Source organism: Chlamydotis macqueenii, chromosome 18, assembly GCF_036417535.1.
Source record: "Chlamydotis macqueenii isolate bChlMac1 chromosome 18, bChlMac1.mat, whole genome shotgun sequence".
NCBI lineage: Eukaryota > Metazoa > Chordata > Aves > Otidiformes > Otididae > Chlamydotis > Chlamydotis macqueenii.
This window is the reverse complement of record NC_141573.1, coordinates 4,497,918-4,519,320: the sequence shown is the minus strand read 5'-3', so window position 1 is coordinate 4,519,320 and position 21,403 is coordinate 4,497,918. Positions and strand designations below refer to the sequence as shown.

The window sequence follows — 21,403 nt, the reverse complement described above, 5'->3', positions numbered from 1 at the left end:
GCCTCAGCGAAGTTTGGCCCCTCTCGCGCTCTGTGCCCCACCCGCACGACGTCTCACGCCCCGCCCCTCTCCGCCCCGCGGCGCGAAAACCCGACTGGCGGAGGCGAAGCGGGGATGGCGGAGGGGTGGGGGGGGGGGGGGGCGGGCGTGGCCCCGCCGGCACGTGACCGGGAAAGGGCGGGGTGAGAGGCTGCCGGCCCGTGTCACGTGAGGGCGGAAAGCCGCCGGCCGTTGGCAGCGCGGGTGGGTCACGTGGGCGCGCGGCGGCACCGCCCCCTTCCGCGCGGAGGTCTGAATCTTGTCCCGCGCGCGCTTTTCTGCCCGCCTGGCCCTCGCTCCTGACAGGCGGCGGCGGCGGCGGCCATCGGGCGCGCGGGCTGTGGCGGGGCCGCTCCATGGCGATAGCGAGCGCCTCCCCCCGCGGCTGAGGGCTCCGCTCCCCGCCAGCAACCGGGGCATGGTGGGCAGGGTCGCCGTGGCCGCGGCGGCCGCCTCCCTCCTCGGGAAAGACGGCGACGCTCAGGTGCGGAGGCGGAGCGCTGTGAGGGCGGAGAGGGGGCTGGCGGCCGTCTCGGGGGTGCAGCGGGGCGGGGGGCGCGGAGGGATCCCCCCTTGGTCGGTCGCGCTTGTCACAGCGCGCCTGGGGAAACGGGGGAGGCGTCAGAGGGCGCCGGGGCGGAACGGGGGTGCCCAGCCCGGTGCCCGGCGCCGCGCCCTCGGTGGCAGCCGGACGGTCGGCGCTCGGGAGCGCGGCGCAGCCCCCGGGCCGGGCTGTCATGAAATGCCTTCTTGGGCGCCCCGGCGGAGCCCCCGGTAGCTTTGGGAAGAAGCGTTCTCCGTTTCAGGTGATGTGATTTCGGAAGAGTTCAGGTTTTTATAAACTAGGGGAGTTATTGAAGTCTTTGTGAGACATCTTTCTTGAACTTGTACAAATCTATTATTTTATAGTTTGAATTATGAGATATGAATTCCCTTGTATTTATTTTCTTTGAGTGTTTTAAAGGGTATAGTTTCTTCCTCAGATATGTCAGGTGTTTACGGTAGGATCATACATCTTTACGGAATCCTCCGAGTGCCCTACAAATGCTCTGATGAACATCTCAAGCTAACCAATAGGTAGATCATCTGAACTGAAGTAGACTTTCTAAACTCTCGTATTATGAGCTCTCTGGAGAGCTGTTCTGAAGACCTTGTGGTCACTTTCAGTTGTGGCGGTCTCAAATCTACATGGGATTTTTATTTTTTTTTGAAATGGCAGAATATTTATTTCAAGCTTAGATGGCTTTTGAAAACATGGAGATGAAGTTGATGTGCACACGCTCTTAGGGCATTGACATGAGTTTTTTATCCTCTGAAAAAGTACTAATGTCGATAATATATACTGCAGATACTGTACTGCTTTATATTACCGTACTAAGTCATCTTAAATTTTTCAAGACTAAGATTAATGTTGAACTTTTTTATAGCCATGCAAGAAACGGCGAGAGGAAGATACTTCTGTGAAAACAATCACAAGATATTTTTCGCCATTAACAAAACCAGTGGATAAAGTGTTTTCACCACCAAAACCCAACAATATATTGGATTATTTTAAAAAGACATCTGTAACTGAGAAAGCTACATTACCAGTTGTAGCTGGAGAAAATAAAGCACCGTTGGATGCTGATGACAAAGACTGTAAGTTACCTTTTAAACCACCTTTAAAGCGGAAGGGGAAAGGAAAGAGACTTAATTTAAATAATAAACTCAAAGAGATGAAAGAATCTGAGAATGAACATGAAATAGAAATTAGTAGTGATGACAACAGAGAAACAACAGCACTGAAACAAGACAATAATGATTTTATTGCTACTTGTACTTTAGTTGACCAAAAATCAGCAAAAGAACTAGCAGAAGACAATGTGCAAAGAGAGAACTTCTCAAATGCTGTCATCTGCAGAAAAAATGCAAAGAAAGTTAGTTCTGAAATAAATGCAACAAAAAATAGTATAAGAAAATCAAGGAAGAGGAAGCACAAAGTAAGTATGGATTTGTCTGAAAGTTTTTCTTCTGAAAACCAGCTGAATGAAAAGTGGAAAAAGGAAACTGAAGACAAGAAAAAGATGGTATCTCCTACAACAGCAGAGTGTGACGCTGTTATTAGTGACTCCAGTTTTGAAGTTCCTGTGCATGATAAGACGTCACAGGTAAATAATAGTATAATAACGGTGTCATTTGAGGACTTCTTGAAGAGTCAGAAAGAAAATAATGTAGACCATGTTGAAGAAGACACAAAGCCAACAATGGACAATTCTGCTACAGCAAATGAAACGGACAGAAGTGATAGTATCGGTGACCCGGAAAAGTGTGAGGAATCTCAACAGCTACCACTTAGAACAGTAACTGTCCTTGCACAAGTTCATTCCATTCCCCCCAAATTAGCTCCTTTACATAAGGAGCAAAAAGGCTCTAGGAAAATAGCTTCCATTTTTTTGAAGCAGAAAGGATGTGTAGAGGAAAAAGAAAGTAGCCCACCCCTCTTGGACAGTGAACAGACTGAGCAGGTTACTCAGAAAAGAAAATCTAATGTAGTTATTGAGGAAGAAGAATTGGAGTTAGCTGTACTAGAGACTGCAGGGTCAGATTCTTTGAAGCCAAAATGTACTCTGGAAGAAAGGCATCAGTTTATGAAGGCGTTTAGACAACCGGCATCAGATGGAATAAAAAGTGGAGTTAAAAAGGCACCTGGAAAACAAAAGCAAGCCATCAGAAAGTCCTCCAAAGAAAAAGAAGGACCTGAAGATGACATTGCTTCCAATAAAGGATTAGAAAGTGGAGTACCAGAAGATTATGTGGACAAACATACATATTCTAGTCTCAAAAACAATAGAACTAAACCCAAAAGATCTAAGAAGTCTCAGAAAAAAAGAAACAGAAGAAGGAAGGCTTCAGAAACTAAGAAAACAAATGTCTCAAATACTAGCAATTACAGTGAAGGTGAGAATTCAGGAGCTAATGTTCTTAGTGATGAAAACACCTCAGATGTAAGAATTTCATCAAGTCCAAAAGTGAATGAGTTAAGGAGGAGTTTAAGGCAGAAGAAAATCAAGACATCAAAAAACGTTACACCTAAAAAAACCAGGATTAAAAATACCTTTTCTGAAGATGAATTAAGAGGCTGTCCTTTTCAGACTTCTACACCAAAAGCAAGCAAGCGATCCTTGAAGAAAAGTAACTTGTATAAAGCTGAGGTGATTACCGTGCCCTTTGCTGGAAACAGCCCAATAAGGTAAGTATTTCAGAGTATATTCCACCTTTTTGTATTTTGCAAGTATTTTAAGAGTAAGACATAATTACAGATTGATTGGAATGTGTACGAAAGCTGCATGTATATATTTTTAAGGCTTTTGAAAATGAGACTGAGAGTACATCTCCCTTTATTAAAAAGTAATCATTTCATAATATTTTTTCCCTACTTAGAATGAGGTTTACACGTATCAGTGCAACTACAAAATCAAATAAAGCTGAAGAGATGAAAAATGAAGAGTTTAACTCCAAAAATATAAAGGTAATTTAGGTAACAGTTTGTGTTTCAGTATTTTGTCATTTACTATATGTACATAAGGCACTAAGTACATTGCTACTAATTGCTAAGTATTTTGGTTCTTCTGTACTTTATTAACAGATGAGTTCCACTTCTAAAAACTTATCGAAAGCAAAACAGCTGATTGAAAAAGCAAAGGCTATACAGCATAACAGATCAAAGGCTAATGAAGACTTACCAACTCCTGTGAGGCGCTCATCTCGACAGCAAGCTCTTGCTGAAAAGAAAAAAATGCAAGAAAATGAAGTAAGCCTCTATGCTTCATAGGGGAAAAATTTTGCTATTAATTTAGGCAACAAAAATGTTTTTTATCTTGTAAACATTTCTTTTAAAGAATCAAATAAGGTAGATATCTATGCAATGGTATGGTAAATGTCAAATAGTAACATAACTGCCAGGCATAGACTAGAAAGCTCATCCTAATGCAGACCTATAAAATGCAGCAGAGGGTCCCACTTCAGAAGTGACTGTTTCTCTTTCCTAACAGATAGCAAGCTGTCTGTTTCAAGTGTGTATGTTTTAGACATTTAAATTTAGGTGAGAGTAATTCTGGCATTATAATATATAGTCTATATACTATTTCTGTGTAAACAACAGTAATAAAAGTATTATATAATCTTCACATGATATTTGCAAACTTCTAAGCTCTCTAGGAGTTTCTTCTGTTTTCTCAGTACTAAATCCATCACTAAATTGTACAGTTAATAAAGGAGGATAAGTTGTGTTTACTTTCTTATTTTATTTGCTTTCCCTCTAGGAATCAGTAGTAATTTTAGAATCAAGCCTGAGTAATTCCACTACTACAGTGCAAAATGTGAAGCAAAAAAATCTTCGGAGCTTAAATGATGTTTTGGGGAAAAAGTCTAGAAACTTGAAGGTTGCAAAGAACTCAAGTGGTAATTGGGGTTTACTGAATATATGTAATTTTTATTACAGTTATTGACTATTATAAATTTATTTTGTAAAGCTGCCTTTGCAGTACATTTTTTGTTTATTCTGTTTTTTTTATATACTATTCCAATATATACCTTTTATTTTTATAACATAAGTTAATAGTGGAGAGGTTATTTACATGTGCTGCTTTGATTTTTTCTTCATTCAGGGAAAACTATGTTTGTTTAAAAAAATGCCAATAGTATACCATGTTTTGTTGGCTTCTAATGTAAGGATTTTTTTTAACGTTACCAAAAATAACGCCTCTAGTGATGAAATAACTAGAAATAAAACTATAATGAATTTTATTAAAACACTCAGCTTTCCCTTAACGAAAGGAGAATCCCTCATGCTATTAAATATAGATAGTGAACAGAGAAGCAAGGTTTGAATTCTATATTAATGCTAATCTAATCATGATTTTTTTTTTTTCTTTTTAAAGGAAAACTGGGATATCCAGCTTCCATGCTAGGCAGAAATGCTCAGAACTCTGCACGTGAACCAATTGTGATCTTTGATGAAAGCAGGTCAGTTTTCAAGATTGCAGTTGCTTAAGAATCAAAATACATTTCAAGGCTCCTTTAACATTTTCTCATTTTACAAATTTAAATACACTTATTGAAATGTGACATAAATGTTCATGTTTTTCATAATGACCAATATGTTAATCTGCTTGCAAAATTTTGGGTTGTTTTTTTTTTTTTTTGAGTTGTTTCTTCAGCCATTGTGGAGCTATTTTAGATGGTTGAAAATGTAATTGATGGCTGATTAAAAAGAAATCCTAAATTGCATATAAAAATACAAAACCAAAGAGGATTATTTTTAAATAAAAATCTCTAACACAGAATTTAAAAATAAATGTAAACATACTACTTTTAAATTAATTTTAGCAGTTCTCCCAGACTATTTCTAAATGATGTGTACAAATAAATGTGATTAAATTCTGTTGTAAGCCTTACATAGCTGGTAGTTCTAATGTGGTTGGTTTTTTTGGTTGGGTTTGTTTTGGTTTTTTTTTTAATTTCTATTTTCATTAAAGCCAAGATGCGTCTGAAAATTCTCAAGATGATGATCAGTTCAGAGCAAAACGTGAATTCTTGATGAGTGGATTGCCAGAGTCACTGAAAAGACAGATTGCAAAGAAAGCAGCAGCAATGGAAGCGTACTCTCTTGCAAGTTCCTGTTTTCAGACTGTTGTCCATGTACAGCAAAAGGATGACTGTAAGCTTTTGTTCAGCCATTGTTTAAATGTATATAATAATTTCTAGTAAATCTGTGCAGAAAATAAACTTGAAGAGCAGAACTTACTGTTATAACTGGAAAAATTGGTAGTTCCCTCTTGTTCTCGTCACACTAAGTGAGATGCTTTTGATTACAAAATTTACAAATTAAATTGATTATGAAGTAATATATATTTATGGGTGGGGATGCAAAATTTGTAATATTTAGTCAAAAAGTTAGTCTTTCAAGTTCCAGTTTGGAGAATAAAGGTCATGTTGGACTGACTGGGCCAGAAACCATTTCCTTCTGACAAAGGCAAAATATTTCTCAGAAGAGCAAAACACAGCCCATTTCTTCCCACTAACTGAGGGAGTGTGCTGCAATGTTCTTAGGAAAGGGCATGACAGAAAAGCAGAAGGTAGAATACCTCTTAACAGAGTTTGTATTTGCAGACCAACCAATAAACAAGCAAAATCCTTGGTGAGCATCTGTCCTACAGAGACCTGGTGAGGGCACAGGTGGTTATTTAGAGCAAGCAGAGCCCAGGAGCAACTTACTGGAGAAATCCTGTATGCAAATATGTGCACATTTGTTCTGCTTGTGGGAGGCAGAACTCATAAAGATAAAAAATTGATCCAGTCTAAGTTAAACAAGCTTAGCTTTGATGTGATAAAGCTGTAATTTAAAGAGCATTTACTCTTATTTACTGTGGGATGGTTTTGTCTGTGACTGTATCACTGTTAACAAAAGTTTTCTCTTGTTGTTTTGTTTTTGGTGGGGGTTCTTCTGTAGGTTATCCAATGTGGAAATTGAAATCACCATCGTGTCCTCTATTAACTAAGCTAAGAAAACTGAATACTGAAGTCACTAATGTCACAAAAATAACTCTCTCACTTGGTGAATTTTCCACTGTGAATTCAGAACTAACCAGAAACTGTTCTGCACGTGTGGTTAGTACTTTAAAATGGGGACTTATGTTACAAGAAAAATGAAAAGAAAATTGAACTTGTTTTGTTACTTGTTAGGACTTCTGTTGTTTTAAAAAATCTTGTCGTTTGAATCTGTGTAGTCCTGGATTTTTTTTTTTCCCTTGTGTGTGATTTACCCATTCTGCATCATAACGTTTAGCAATTCTCAAGGCTTCCTGTTAATTTCTGAGTTTAACAAGACAGCTACCAATTTAAATTATGAAAAAATGTCGTTGTTATTCTGTGTAATATTTTTGAGTAATAATTTTGCATGTGTGTCTGTTTCAGCTTTCTGGCCACCGACCAATTTTTCCTGATACATCCAGGAAAGATTTACTAGATGAGATCACGTCTTCTAATTCTCAATTTCCTGTGAGAAAATACTTCTACAAGTTTCTGAAAAAGCAAACAGAACAGCTGGTTTTTGAAAACAGTATACAAGGTTAGTAATATACATAGGGAAAAATAAACATGCTTACTCTCTGACATAAAAGGGCAACTTGGAATTGCCAGAAATGTTTCTGTGAAGGAATACTGTTGTTGGAAATAAATTGGTCCTCATATTTTACGTAATTTTGACCAAATTCTTCAAATATGTCTTAAGCAAACATATGACTGTAATGGACATAACTTAAAATTTTAAACTTATGTGATTTTTTTTTTTTTTTTTTTTTTCCTTAGAAAGCGGAGATGGCACTGCAAACTCTGAGGTAAATCAGAAACGTTCTGACAATTGGAAGGAAACTAAGAGGAAAAGGAAAGAAACAGAAGACCACAAATCAAAAAGAAGAAAACAAATTGAAGGTACAGAGACTGAAATAAAATCCAGAATTGCCAGGAACCTTATTTCTCCTGTATCTGGAGAAAAAAAAGCAGAGACAGGACAAGCAATAAATTTGGGAAAAAACAGGACCCAGAAACCAGATGTTATGACAGAAGACACTGAATATTTATCAGAGCCAAATGCACTTTCAGGTAACTACATTTCCTGTCTGACTTTACATTTCCTCAATGCAAAGAGAGTTATATATAATGTATGTCAGTTTTCCACTGGGATGCAAAAATCATATCTAGTCTTAATATTCTACTAGACTTGATCAGCTCTTTTGGATGAAGAACTATTTAAAAACTGTTGGTTTTTTCTGTAGGTGTTGAAAAGGAAGACATGCTCTGGACAGAAAAATATCAGCCTCAAGATTCCAGTGAACTTGTAGGGAACAAGAAAGAAATTGAAAGGCTACACAGGTCAGAAGTGGGAGTATGGATCCATTAAAATAACTCAAAACATCCTATTACTTGATTATGCTCAAATGAGTGACGTCAGTTATTTTACAGTGTGCTTGAATAACACTTACAGGCTGTATGTTTGTGGCTTTTCTTTTGGTTTACTTACAAAAAGTTGCAGAAACAAATTGTGAGTTAGTGTGAAAGATCTTTTGTTCATTGTTTCTTTTACAGTAACACCTCTATAGCTTGTATGATACAGTACAAAACAAAAACACAGATTAAATGCTACATTAGGCTGTGAGCTAGAATGAAATAAGTAACTAATGACCTTACAATGTTAGTAAAAAAAATATTTTTGTCAGGTACTTAGGCTTGCGCACTATGCGTGAGATACAGCAACTTATCTCACTACCTGCGTATACTTCCCTGCAAGTGTGGCTGATCCTGATCTTGATGCACTGCCTCTGCTTTTGACAGTAATTTAGCACTCAAGTACATCTAATATGTTGTGCTTTCGGTTGCGTTTTCTGTGTGGGTTTAAGTTATTGTTGTGGCTCTAATGCAGAATTTAAAGATCCATCTGACAAACAGCACTAAACTATGAATGATAAAACATTTTCCAGAGTTTAAGTAGCTCAATAAGTGACTTGGTTTTATACCAATCAAGTAATAGAACAGAGAACAAATAAGGAATCCTGTTTTACAAAAGAATCAAACAAACCCTGGAATTGAATTTTTTTTTTCTTAATCCTAAAGGAATTTTATAAGTTTCTGAAAAGGATAACAAGTGGTTGGTGTCCCCTGGTTTTATGTTCTGTTCCATCTGATTTTTGGTTCACTTTATTCAGCAGTAACTTTTATTTTTTGTTCTGTTCCTTCCTTTTATAGTTGGTTAAAAGAATGGAAAAAAAGAGCCGATTGGGAAGAAAAAAGAAATCAGAAAGCGGAAAAGGAGGACAAAGAGCATCAAGGTGCTAATAGAATTAAAAATAATATATATAGCTTCTCTTTGTTAAAGTTGGCATAAAAATGACATGAATTGATAATGGTATGAACAGTCCTTTTTTTTTTCTTTTTTTTTTTCTTTCTTTTCAATAATTCTACAGATTCTTTGGACAGCCTTGACTTTAAAGATTATAAATCTGATGCTGAGGAAGAGACTAGCCTTTGCAATACAGTTCTGATAACTGGTCCACCGGGAGTGGGGAAAACCGCTGCAGTATATGCTTGTGCTCAGGAGCTTGGGTTTAAGGTTTGTGGAGTCCTTTCCTCACTGCTATTTTTCTTATTTGTAACTAGTGATATGAAAGCATTCATAATACAAGATGTCTAAACTTTTTTTTTAATATAAATGAAATACCATTGCAGATATTTGAAGTCAATGCCTCTTGCCAGCGTAGTGGTAGACAGATACTGTCTCAACTAAAAGAAGCTACTCAGTCTCATCAAGTGGACAAAAAAGGCATTAATGCACATAAGCCTTGCTTTTTTAACAGTTGTAACAGTGCCAGGTCACCAAGTAAGTTTCATGGTTATATCTGGGTTTTTTGTTTGGCTGGGTTTGGTTTGATTGGGGTTTTTTTGTTTGTTTGTTTGTTTTGGTTGGGTTTTTTTTTGTTTGTTTGTTTGTTTTTGGAACTGAGTTCCCAAAACAATTTTTAGACATCACTTGTTTAAAAAAGATAACAAATTGCAAATTTCAGCTTATCTGGACATAATAATAATAAATGCTCTGTTGGTTAACACAACTACACACCAAATTAAATACTCACTTCATCAAAATGACTGACTCTTGATTATCTTAAGTTATTTCTGTAGTGGTGGAGTAAGTGCTATGGCACTTGAATAGAAAAGTGAACAGAAATCTTTTCCTGTAGCAGGAGAAAAGTAAAATAAGTAGAAATCAGTACAGATTGGCTCTAAATTTGCCTGAGAAATGTCAAGATTACATTTCCAGCTTAAGTTTAATATAAAACCTATCTTGCAGAAAAAATGTATTCTCCAAAGAAAGTTATTTCACCAAGAAAACCTCCGCTGTCACCAAAAGGAGCAGGACTGAAAAGAAGCTTACCCCCTAAAACACTTGCAAACTATTTCAAAATTTCTTCCAAACGTAAAGGTAATGATGGAGCAGTAACAGCTCAAGAAAAAAACAAAGGTAGGTATCACTATTTAATAACTCGTTACCTTTGGAGATGGAAAAGCTACACTGTATGTACTACTCTGTATGTGGAGAAAAGAGTAGAGCACACTTACTACACTCTGACAGCTGACGAGTTATTTAATGCATCTCAGGTACACTTAACTATATAGGAAGTAGTCATTACTCTGTGTTACAGGAGAGTTAACTAGGGTACAGACAATCTGAAGTTCAGTAGGCTTTTCTTAGTTGTTTGGTTTTGTTTTTTGTTTTTCAGAGCATTTAGGTAAGAGAACATAAATTAAAAACTGTCTCTAGATAAACACACCTTTATATTACCTCAGTGCTTGTTTCAGATTGGTGTGGAATGGTCATTGTGCTGGGTGGTAGATATGCATCAAAATGACCGCCACAGAATTATGAAGTCCCGTAAAGCCAATAAATGTTTGATTACAGGCTGTGGGTTTTAATACGTAGTAGGGCACACTGAAATATTTGAGTCATCTTAACAATGGAAGATACACTTCCAAATGTTTCATGGAATCAGGAAGCGTTAAAGACAGGATTTTAGAAAGGAAATAATATATTTGGACAACTGGTATTTTTGCACAGACAGTAGAGAAGAATGCATGGGCAAAGTGCTGAATAGAAGTGGGCCAATCAAGTCTAGTCCTTGCCTTTTCAGGCAATCATACTGCATTGTCTTCCAGGACTTGTGTCTACTCCATGCCCCGGAGACACGATGGGTCACAAACAGGTTAGGTGCAGAATTAATTTTACAAATAGTCAGCCCTTCACCAAACACTGTTGAATTCCCAGCAATTTTTTTTTTCAATTTTCTTTTAAACAAGAGACATCAGAAAAGGATTTAAGACAGATTTCTAAGGTTTTGTGTCGCTATAGATTTTCTTAAGCAGTTTGTACATGGGGAGTTTTTGAAACCACTGTTTAGAATGCGTATTAAATGGTTTCTGTCCTGCTTTACTTCCTGCTTGATTCTTTGCCCATCTGCAGGAGATACTCAGGATTCATGTGAAGAAAAGAAAGATGCTCAAATTAAGTCACTAAACAAAGAAGTAGAAGGAGGAGAATACAATAGAAAAAGTGCAACATCTCTCATTCTTTTTGAAGAGGTAAAATTCCTGTGAAATATATTTATGTGAGCAAGACGGTTTCATTATGTTTAAATAACTTAACTTTTTTTTCCTTTCCTCCTTGAGACTTCTAGGTAGATTAAAGTGTGAGCATTATCAACTTCTTAAAGATTAATTCAATGTTTAGTGGTTTATCATAGAATCATAGAATGATTCGTGTTGGAAGGGACCCTTAAAGGTTGTCTAGTCCAACCCCCCTGCAAGGAGCAGGGACATCTCCAACCAGATCAGGTTGCTCAGAGCCCCGTCCAACCTGGCCTGGAATGTTTCCAGGGATGGGGCATCCACCGCCTCTCTGGGCATCCTGGGCCAGGGTTCCACCACCCTCATTGTAAAAGACTTTTTTTTTTCCTTATGTCCAGTCTGAATCTATCTCCTTCTACTTTAAAACCATTACCCCTTGTGCTATCACAACAGGCCCTGCTGAAGAGTTTCTCCTCGTCTTTCTTGTAGGCCCCCTTTAGGCACTGGAAGGCCACTATCAGGTCTCCCCAGAGCCTCCTCTTCTCCAGGCTGAACAGCCCCAACTCTCTCAGCCTGTCCTCACAGGAGAGGTGCTCCAGCCCTCTCATCACTTTTGTGGCCTCCTCTGTTCTTGCTCCAACAGGTCCATGTTCTCCTATGTTGGAGGCTCCAGAGCTGGACACAGTGCTGCAAGTGGGGTCTCACGAGAGCAGAGTAGAGGGGCAGAATCCCCTCTCCCGACCTGCTGGCCACGCTGCTTTTCGATGCAGCCCAGGATGTGGTTGGCCTTCTGGGCTGCAAGCGCACAATGCCAACCCATGTTGAGCTTCTCATCCACCAGAACCCCCAAGTCCTTCTCCTCAGGGCTGCTTTCGATCCATTCTCCATTTCGTCCTCATGAGTACTTTTTTTAACCATAGATCACTATTTTACCAATTTAGTTTAAAAGATAAAGAAACTATCATCTATCAACAGTTGTTCACTGTTGGAACAGTTTGCAGGATTCTGCTAGTTTAATTATTTTAATTATGTCAAAAGTGTTGGTTTATGATTTTACACCACTTGCATACACTGAGACACTTTAAAAGTCACCATTAACACCGCAGTAATTACAATATATAAGCCCACATTAAATTCTTCTTTTCTTCAACTTCTTGCCCCAAAATGTCTTTGAATCTTAAACTAAGAATACAAAGTTACATCCAAGAATGTAATTTAAGTAAATAGAGGTGTAGCAGTGTTGTTAAATGATTGATCATACAGATCACTGGTGCAATTCTGTTAAAAAGAAAAAAAGTAAACTTCAAAAGCCACCTGGACATGGTCCTGGGCAACCTGCTCTAAGTGACCCAGCTTGAGCAGGGGAGTTGGACGTGTTGACCTCGAGGTCCCTTCCAGGCTCAACCAGCCTGTGATTTTGTAAGCTTCAGCATGGCAGACTGATCAAAGCACTGTGTGCTAACAAGTGAACTTTACCTGAAGCATGTATGCCCATGCACGTTCAAGAAATCTGTATTAATGTTAAGCCTCACTCAGTGGTTAACGGTGTGACTGCCTTCACAGCTTGTAGCTGTTGTTAAAGCTATTGATATTTTGCCCTTCATTTGTTTTCTATAGGTAGATATAATATTTGATGAAGATGCAGGATTTCTAAATGCCATAAAGACATTCATGGCAACTGCAAAGAGACCTGTAATTCTTACTACCAACGGTGAGTAGTGTTTGTTACAGTAACTGGGCCTTACGGACAGAAGAGCTTCTTTTAATAAGATGGTTTAAAGGGTGATGGCTGAATACAGCTCCTAAATGTAAAACTAGATGAGTGGAGACTTTAAAGCGAGTATTTTAGTATTTGGATAAAGATACTAGCTGCTCTACTGGGTAACAAGAACAATTAGTTTTGAACACAGCATTGTGACAGTTCACTTGTATCTCTTTATACAGATCCAACATTCAGCTTAATGTTTGATGGCTATTTTGAAGAGATCAATTTTAGAACCCCTTCCTTGGTAAGTCTGTTTGGAAATGCAGATACATCCTAAGCACGTAATTGTCAGCTAACTTAAGTTTCGCATTTCATTGTTGGTGTAGTTTTATATTTATCTGACGTAACATATCTGTTTCATCAGAAGACTGTTTTTTCAGGTTTTATGCAAGGATGTGTAGGATGTATTTATCTTCACATGTAGAGTTTTTTAATAGCATGGAAGATTTATTTTCCTAGCCATTTAGTGTTTCAGAGAACTACAATAAGAACATCACTTAATTTAGTTTTTAGGATGTAGTAAATAATTTCATAGATGACACATCTAATAGTTTTGATCTGAAGGCTGACTACGGCAGTATTGGTTCTTTCATTAAAAAGTATATAAACTATTCTAGAAGAATTATGGGTTATTCCTTTAATGTAAACACTAGTATTCTGTATAGCAAATATCTTTATTTGCAGCTATGTAATTATATGACAAACCTAAATAAATGAGAATCAGAAGGAACTAACTTTAGAGATGGGAATTTTTTTTAATGTGAGATTGAAAGTCTTTTAGGCTACCAGAAAATTGCAGAGTTGAAAGAAAGAAAGAAAAACCTTACAAGTGAATATAGTTCACTAAAATCTATTCACAGGTGATGAGAAGCAAGATATACATGGTTTCAGGAGCATAAGCAGAATATGGTTTTTTGTTTTTAATGAGTTGAATTTCTAAACTGAACTTAATTCTCTGACATGGACTGTATAGATTTGGTAGAGTGTTCTGCTTTTCAATAGAGGTTTTAACGTAACTGTAATTTAATAAACTAATCTTCTGTATTAAAAGGAAAAAGCTATTGCAAGCATAAGTAGAATAATTTGCTTCTGTGTGACTTATGCAGTCTGATTGGTAGGAGTTGTGTTGAGTGGTCTTTGTCTAACTTCTGTTTAGATAAATGCTGCTAGCTATCTTCAAGTGCTGTGCCTGGCTGAGAATCTACGAACGGATGTAAAAGACTTAGCTGCTCTGTTAACCACAAATAACTGTGATATCAGACAAAGCGTTCTCTACTTACAATTTTGGGTTAGAAGTGGAGGTGGATACTTGAAAGATAAATGTGTGGCACATCATGGTAGGTTGATTTAATTTAATTTTAAAAAGTAATTCTCCATCTTAACAGGAATCTGATTAAAACAAGCTGTTCTTAGACATGTATGAATAGATGATAACTTTCTGTAAGACTCCTAAACATTTGGTTAGAGTTTTGGGTTTGGTGGGTTTTTTTTTTTTTTGCTACTTAAAAGCCTTGTATATATGCACAACAAACTAAAAGTTTGGGTTTTATTTCACCTGTTTATTACCCATCATTATGGTACCTAATTATCTCCCTTTACTCTTCTGAGTAGCAAAAGTGGGCAAAGCAGGGAACCAGTAGTAGTTTCCCTTCAACTCAGGGTTTGCAGTTCTTTATCCGTTTAGCTGAGTTGTAGGTGATACATCCAGAAGAAGCAGAACTGAAAAAGGGAGAAAAATTGGACAGCTAGCAAGCAGACAGCAAGGGTAAGAACTTGGTCCCAAAGGATATAGGAAGAGTAACCTCAACACGTGTCGGTGTGTGAGGCAGCGTGTGAGCGAGCAACAGAGAGACTAGACTGGGGCGTAAAAGGAAGAACAGACTTTCAAATGGTGGCTTGCAAAGAAGGGAGAGCAGGCAAAGTGGTGACACTTAAAGAAATTAAATGAGGATGATGAATGGGGATGGGAAGGACTACTTTCAGTTGCTACATGCATTCAGAACTGCAGCAAGAGGCAACAGTTAAGGTATCCTTTACAAAAGGAATTGAGGCAAAGAGAGGGAAAAAATCAATTTCATGATGCAGTTGCTTCTTTTCAAGTAAAACATGTTATCTTTGTGCAGCAGGAGATGAGACAAATCAAGCAGATCACGCAATTCATTCTGAAAAGACTACTGATTCCAAGAGTGATTTTTCTCAAGCTGATGCGCGTCTTCAGGAGTTTCCAAAATGTGATACAGGCTGTGTAGAGACACTGCTTGGCCTTAAGAATATCCTGTTGCCTTCAGAAGACTTGTTTACATTTCTTAAGGTATTTTTGTAGTTGACTAGCTAATACTTTGAATGACACTGAGTGTAATCATCGCTATAAATAGCATCTTCTTAGAGGCAAATCTCTTTGAAAAGGCTTGTAGTAGAAATTAGGAGTTTGTATCGTTATTAAGCAAAATCTGAACTGGAGCAGTCTCCTGCAAGCAAAACAGTCCCTTGCCTCATAAACACAAAGACAGGAGTGTGAGATTTTCTGTAATAAGAGTTTTATTAAGTACATATATTTTTAATGTATTAATAAATTTTTCACAATTATTATTTTACAGCACAAAATCACAACCATGGAGAAATGGAATAAATTGATGCAGCTTCTCACAGAATTCCAGATGAAGAAAGTGGATTTTGTATATAGTAATCTTGAACTTATTCTTCCCTTACCAGTGCAAGTTCTTTCAAACCAATCTGAAGCCTCAAACTCTGTACTTGAAAGGACTACCATAGTTTCTTCAAAAAACAGATCTACTAACTGTTATCGCTCTGGAAAAAAGTCTAAAAAGACAAAGAACCAGAAAAGGCTTGATGTATTGGATGATAGTGATCTCTTTGATACTGGACTGAACTATTCATCTGAATTCATAACTTTGCCATCAAATAGTCCAACATCATGTGCTGGAGTGAATAAAGAGGAATCAAAATTGTTGATGAACAAAAAGGAAAAAGAAATTGAAACGAAAACCTCAGCCAATGAGAAAAGGTCTGCTTTTGTTTTTCAGTGTCTGAATTCACTGACTGAATTTGTGGAGAACATGTCTTTCTTGGATTGCTGTGTAAACACTAACACCAAGGAACCACTGGAGTTTTCTAAAGATGAAGGATTTAACTGGACAAATGGCAAAATCAAAAATGGTCTTTGTGATGAATTCAGTATAGAAAATACTGATTGGTGGAGTTTCCAGAGCTGTAGTGAAATAAAGGCAGCTATTGAAGCACTCAGTTTTAACAAATGTTCCGTTAGTATTTCACGAAACTTGGAATCCTCTTTGAGTACCAGTAAAACACCTGAAAGTGATCAACTGGAGGGACTTACTTTGCATATTTCAAACACAAGAAATGATGTATCCTTCAGTCAGTCTGCTGATTCAAGGTAAGACTTTGCTAATATTTCTGGAATATAATGCAGTTATTTCAAGAAGAGCATTTCACAGGGTGTAGGACTGTTTCAGATACTATGTATACACATTCGTACCAATGTGAGTGTTGTCAGCGTGTCTCAAAATGCTGGAATACATTGCTCATTTTGCTTGTAGAAGCTTAAATTAACTTCTTGGCAATCTCTGCAGAAAGTTACTTTTCTTGTTTGAATAGCCTGACTATAATGTTGTTCAGGAATGGTAGCCTTAATCTAGTCTATTTACTTCAAAAGTGAACAAACACCACCACCCACCCCCAAAAGAATAACAAAACCCAAGAGGAATGGCTTTTTCAAGACAGACAGATGGGCTGAAATGGATTCTGCAAGTACTGGACATGCAAATTTTTCATCCAGTGCTTGGTCATACTGAGTTTGTATTAAATGCATAGGTATTGCTTGATGAAGACCTAACAAAATTCAGAGCAAAGCTATGGCAAATTTTTTGTAGTAACTTATGCTAAAGAAGAATAACCTTTAATGTGCTATAAAAGATCAAAAAATACATTGCTGCTAGCAAGTGTAGATATGAAAGGTTATTTTTAACATAAACAAGTTGTCATATGTGAAATTGGCATAATAGGTGAATAAAACCTATTCAAGGGTCTGAATAGGAAAACAGGTGAGTCTACTATTTTTGTAAGTCAGTCCCCAGAGGAGCAATGTCAAAATGGATCTAACCATCAAACTGTGCTCGTTTGGCCAATGTGTCATGAGTTATACATTGGATTGGATATTGACATTCTAGCAAATACCAATTGCATGACACTTTATTTCTGAAGACCACAGATGCTTTTGGTTACATTGTCTGACAGATAATACTCAACCTCACGCACGTACCTAGATTGTGGAGTCCCTTCCAGATTAGACTCTGTAGTTAAGCAAAGAGCACTGGCCAAACAAACTACTGTTCCTTCTGTTTCTGTCCGAGTGCAGCTTTGTGATGCTGTGTAAGCAACACACGATCAGAATTTGCAGGCATCTAATCCGTTTGGATGCAGTTTTGGACATCAGTATGTTTAACAGAATTTTAAACCAGTGGATTTGATCTTAAAGGAACAAAATAAGGACTGCACATTCTTGAATAAGAAACAATAAAGCTTTGTTTTTCATTCTAGTATTCACAAAAAAGCTCAGAAGAGGCTGGCAGTCATCAGAACTGTATTTTCCAGAAGTCCTTTAAACCTAGGTAATAAGCAAGCCAGCGTACTTGAATACCTCCCCACTCTTCGCAGTATCTGTAGGTCTGAGAAGCTTAAAGAGCAAGAGAAGACTAAAAGAAGGTAAGTTTTGGTTTTCCTAAATCTTGCTACATTTGAATATACAAGGTAGTTAAGAATTTTAATAAAATACTTTGTCAAATAATTCTGGACAAGAAAGGCTAACACTTGTTTCTCTAAATAATGAAAGTGTTGCCTCATGTTTGGAAATAACCTTGTGCCCTTATAGTCACTTTTACTTTTCTTTTTATAGGTTCTTGCATTATCTTGAAGGGATTCATCTCGAAATACCCAGACAAATGATAAACGGTCTGGCTTTGGACTTCCCTTAAAATTGCTAACACCAGAAATATTGTGCCTAATGGTGTATTCTCACCATAGTTAGATTTTTTTTTTTTTAACCACATTATTTTATTGTATATTCAGAGCCATTTGTATATTAAATTTCTATACGTATTTAAAATAATGTATATATCTATTGTCATGATATTGCTCTCCACAACTGAAACGTGGGTTGGTTTGGTGCTTGTCCAGTAAGTGCATTTATAATAATAAATGCACAAACTAATCAATGGGGACTACTTTGTACTGTCTTTCTCTGTAATTTGTGTATCACATAGCAAGAAGTCCTTTTGTAATGAGCAGCTTTTTTTCTGAGGAGACTGTTTTATTAAAATAAGCTTGTTTCTTTCTTAATTTGCAGTTAAGTGTTAAATAACCCAGGGCGGGAGGGGGCACGGAGAGGATGCAACGAGTCTTCTAAAATGTAAATGACTAAAAACAACTCTTCACAATAACGACTGGGTAACAAAGTCTTTACAAAGCGCTGTGCCTCAGTGTACATATATTTGTATACATCAGCTTAATTTCATTATTTACAGCTGTCGGATCTGCATGTTAATCTCCTAAAAAGGTAGAGAAATTATGACTGTAGCTCAAGGTGGACTCGGAGATTAGGCAAGACTTTGTAAATAACAATTATTCCAGTGTTACTTTGGTTTCAGTAATATTTAACTACTTTAGTCTTGTATATTATGTTCTATTTTTATACTTCATTTTGTATTTGACAAGACTTCAGCCTGATTATTTGTGATTGAATATGGTTTTATACAATAAATTTGTGAGACTTTGCAACAATTGTGAATATTTCTGTTGTATGAAAAGTAAGACTCCTAAAACTTAATGTTTTCAGTCCCTGAAAGATGTTTCGGGGTTTTTTAACTGGAAATATTTTAAGTATGCACTTTTCCATGTTTCTCTTCCTCAAACTGAGTCAGATTGGTGCCATGCAGTGGTACTCCACTTACCTCAATGTTTCTGTAATAATAAGGAAGGCCATTTTCTAGTACATTCTGTTCTCATCTTATATTTTTCATGTCTTAAAGATGTTCAGGAATGAGAAATATTTATGAAAACAGTAAATTATTTTAAGCTTCTGCATTGTTGATAATAATCTTTTTAGCTTACTCTTTCGGTATCCCAGAATTGTCAAATAAGAATGAAATGAAGTGGTGGCTGTTAAAATCTTAATGGGTTGTGTTGCCGTGTCAATGGTCTAAGAATTTCTGTACATTTTTGTAAAAATAAATATTTTTTTTTTAATTAACAATGTAAAAGTATATCTGTTCACTGCTTTATAAAGGCAATGTCAATCTAACTAGATTAGAGTGGGGACCTATGTAAATTGGAAACAGACCCTGCAAAGTATCATTACTTTAGGAAATTCATGGGTAATTTAAAAGACATAAACTAGAAATCAATGGGAGAGAACTTGTCTCCTTTTGAAGTCAACTCTCTGGTTCTAATAATTGCCTTAAATTTTTTTTTTATAGAATCTCCAGGCTACAGTGTCCAAAAGGAGTCTGAACAGTAAGGTGGAATTCAAGTATTTCACTTTCTGATAAGATACTTGTGTGCAATTACCACATAAAAACAACTCAAGCTTGTTTGAGTGAAAGATAAATCAACTTGCGATGATTTATTTGATCAATGAGCAACTTTGCATTTTTATCAATCAAGCATGAGCACCTTTTGTATGCTGGAAGAAAGCCCATTTCTATGAGGGACAGGCTGGTCTTGAGGAAAAGAGATCTGGGGCTGGTTTTGATTAACTCTGCTTAAAAGGAAATGCTTCACAAAATCCATTCCAGTACTGCGGAAGTCTCCTACCTTTGATTCAAAATGTTTTCTTGCAATGGTTTGGGCCCTGCTTAGCAGAAAACACATTTTCTTCCAAAACATAAAAATCAGCTTCAGGCATCTTGAGAATGACTGGAGATACCTGGAAAGGTAAAAGACAAAACCCATATCTGCAATCTACATAAACAAAGAATTCAGTGAAACTACAAGTTAAAAAAAACCCACCCTGCAGTTTCACAATGACTCTGCATCCTATCTAAGCAGTAGTTATTACTAGATGTACAATAATTTAAAAACATTAAAAAACAAATAGGTTGTTATTGCTGAAAGCTCAGTCAAGTATCAAGCTTTTCTTTCTTTTTACTGTCATTCCACCGTTTCTTTTTATAATGCAAATGAAGTTGACATTATTCTACAATCCCATGAGTAATACAGAAAAAAGCAGTTAAGTCTTAGGTGTGTTCTTGCAAGCACAGGGTGTTTTAATACTAATGCAGAGTAGAAGTAGGGGGATGGATGGATCCCTTTACAAGCAAGACTATCTCAGTCTTTGTACATTTTGCCCTGTTTCAGGGCTTTTATCTTGATGGCTGGGAAGGACGTGTCCCTTCCAAGTTGCTGAAGCTCAGCCATCTGAGTATGACACTATAAGAAAAATCACAGGGCTTCTGACCAATGCCAGCTTTTTGTGGTGGTGGGTTTATAGGTTGTCTTGAATATAACCATTTTGCAAGCGTCGTATGGGTTCTCCTTTGTATTTTACAGGATTTGTAAGGACAACACAAAAATTAACGCTAGCAAAAGAGCTTCAGTGTATGGCTTGCAAGAAAATTATCTCTGGGGAAAATTAAGTCCATGTTTACATTCTAGTATACAACAGTTCTTAAAGGGTAAGTGCTGAAGAGAGACCTTTTAGGTGGGTAGCTCAACAACTCAGCTTTTCAGCTGCTGCTCACCTTTATTTCATGACTTCACAATATTAAAATGAAAATGGAAGACACAATACTGTTTAGTGCCTAAATTGATGGAAGAAATGTGTCAGAAATTTCAACTGATAATACAACTCTAGTATAGTATTTAATCATCTGCAAAATAAGTAACTACAGTGTTTTTACAAGATTATACATAAAATTTACTAAAGAATGGCATGTTATGGTACACTATAGTGATGCAAGTTAACTATGCAAATTAAGTTTAACCTGAAAAATATTTGAATACCTCTTAATCTAGTTCTGATTTAATTAACCTTGAAAATCTTTCCTTCATCTTAAGGTTTTCTCTTTTTTTTTTCCTTAGATAAACTGAGTATTAAGTCACAGACTTTTTGACATTGGCTTTATCTTGCAAGAGGGACATTTTCATTAGGATTTGCAAATCCTGAAATGCTCCCTTTCCCCCATTTTTAGTGATACTGACAGGTTTTTTTCCTTGCAACCCTTCGGTGTTGCACAGCTCCTCGGACACTGCGCCGAGCAGCTGCGGGGTGGCAGAGCTCCGCTGAGCAGAGCGTAACTCAGCTGCTGTCTTGGGGTATCAGTGTCAGCTGAACGGCTGCCGTTCTGTTACGTAGCAGGCTTTTTGAAATTATTTTTTCAGAGACGAGCCTGAGGTGGAGTTGAGGCAACGCTG

The 21,403-nt window shown here is 37.2% G+C and overlaps 1 protein-coding gene across 2 annotated transcripts; it reads left to right on the top strand.

Annotated features, from left to right (window-relative positions):
- The first annotated feature begins 449 nt into the window (after positions 1 to 449).
- ATAD5 (ATPase family AAA domain containing 5) lies at positions 450 to 19,190 on the top strand. Of its 2 annotated transcripts, none has more exons than XM_086762521.1 (23): positions 450 to 523; positions 1,467 to 3,268; positions 3,460 to 3,547; positions 3,665 to 3,829; positions 4,341 to 4,479; positions 4,959 to 5,043; positions 5,556 to 5,737; positions 6,530 to 6,687; positions 6,994 to 7,147; positions 7,387 to 7,680; positions 7,854 to 7,950; positions 8,821 to 8,903; positions 9,039 to 9,184; positions 9,301 to 9,451; positions 9,920 to 10,090; positions 11,087 to 11,205; positions 12,808 to 12,901; positions 13,135 to 13,199; positions 14,112 to 14,292; positions 15,082 to 15,266; positions 15,553 to 16,370; positions 17,534 to 17,698; positions 17,889 to 19,190. In XM_086762521.1, the coding sequence occupies exons 1-23, from the start codon at positions 458 to 460 to the stop codon at positions 17,965 to 17,967; spliced, it is 5,487 nt and encodes a 1,828-aa protein (XP_086618647.1). In that variant the 5' UTR covers positions 450 to 457; the 3' UTR covers positions 17,968 to 19,190. The 2 variants fall into 2 exon arrangements, with proteins under 2 accessions (XP_086618647.1, XP_086618646.1); XM_086762520.1 differs by having other exon boundaries at positions 15,079 to 15,266.
- Positions 19,191 to 21,403: the final 2,213 nt, after the last annotated feature.

Bases quoted from the DNA above. Each gene is read 5' to 3' on its own strand.
- ATAD5 (XM_086762520.1), top strand. From the start codon at position 458: ATGGTGGGCAGGGTCGCCGTGGCCGCGGCGGCCGCCTCCCTCCTCGGG. The intron at 8,904-9,038 runs GTGCTAATAGAA...ATAATTCTACAG, and splicing joins GGAGGACAAAGAGCATCAAG to ATTCTTTGGACAGCCTTGAC. The intron at 10,091-11,086 runs GTAGGTATCACT...GCCCATCTGCAG, and splicing joins AGCTCAAGAAAAAAACAAAG to GAGATACTCAGGATTCATGT.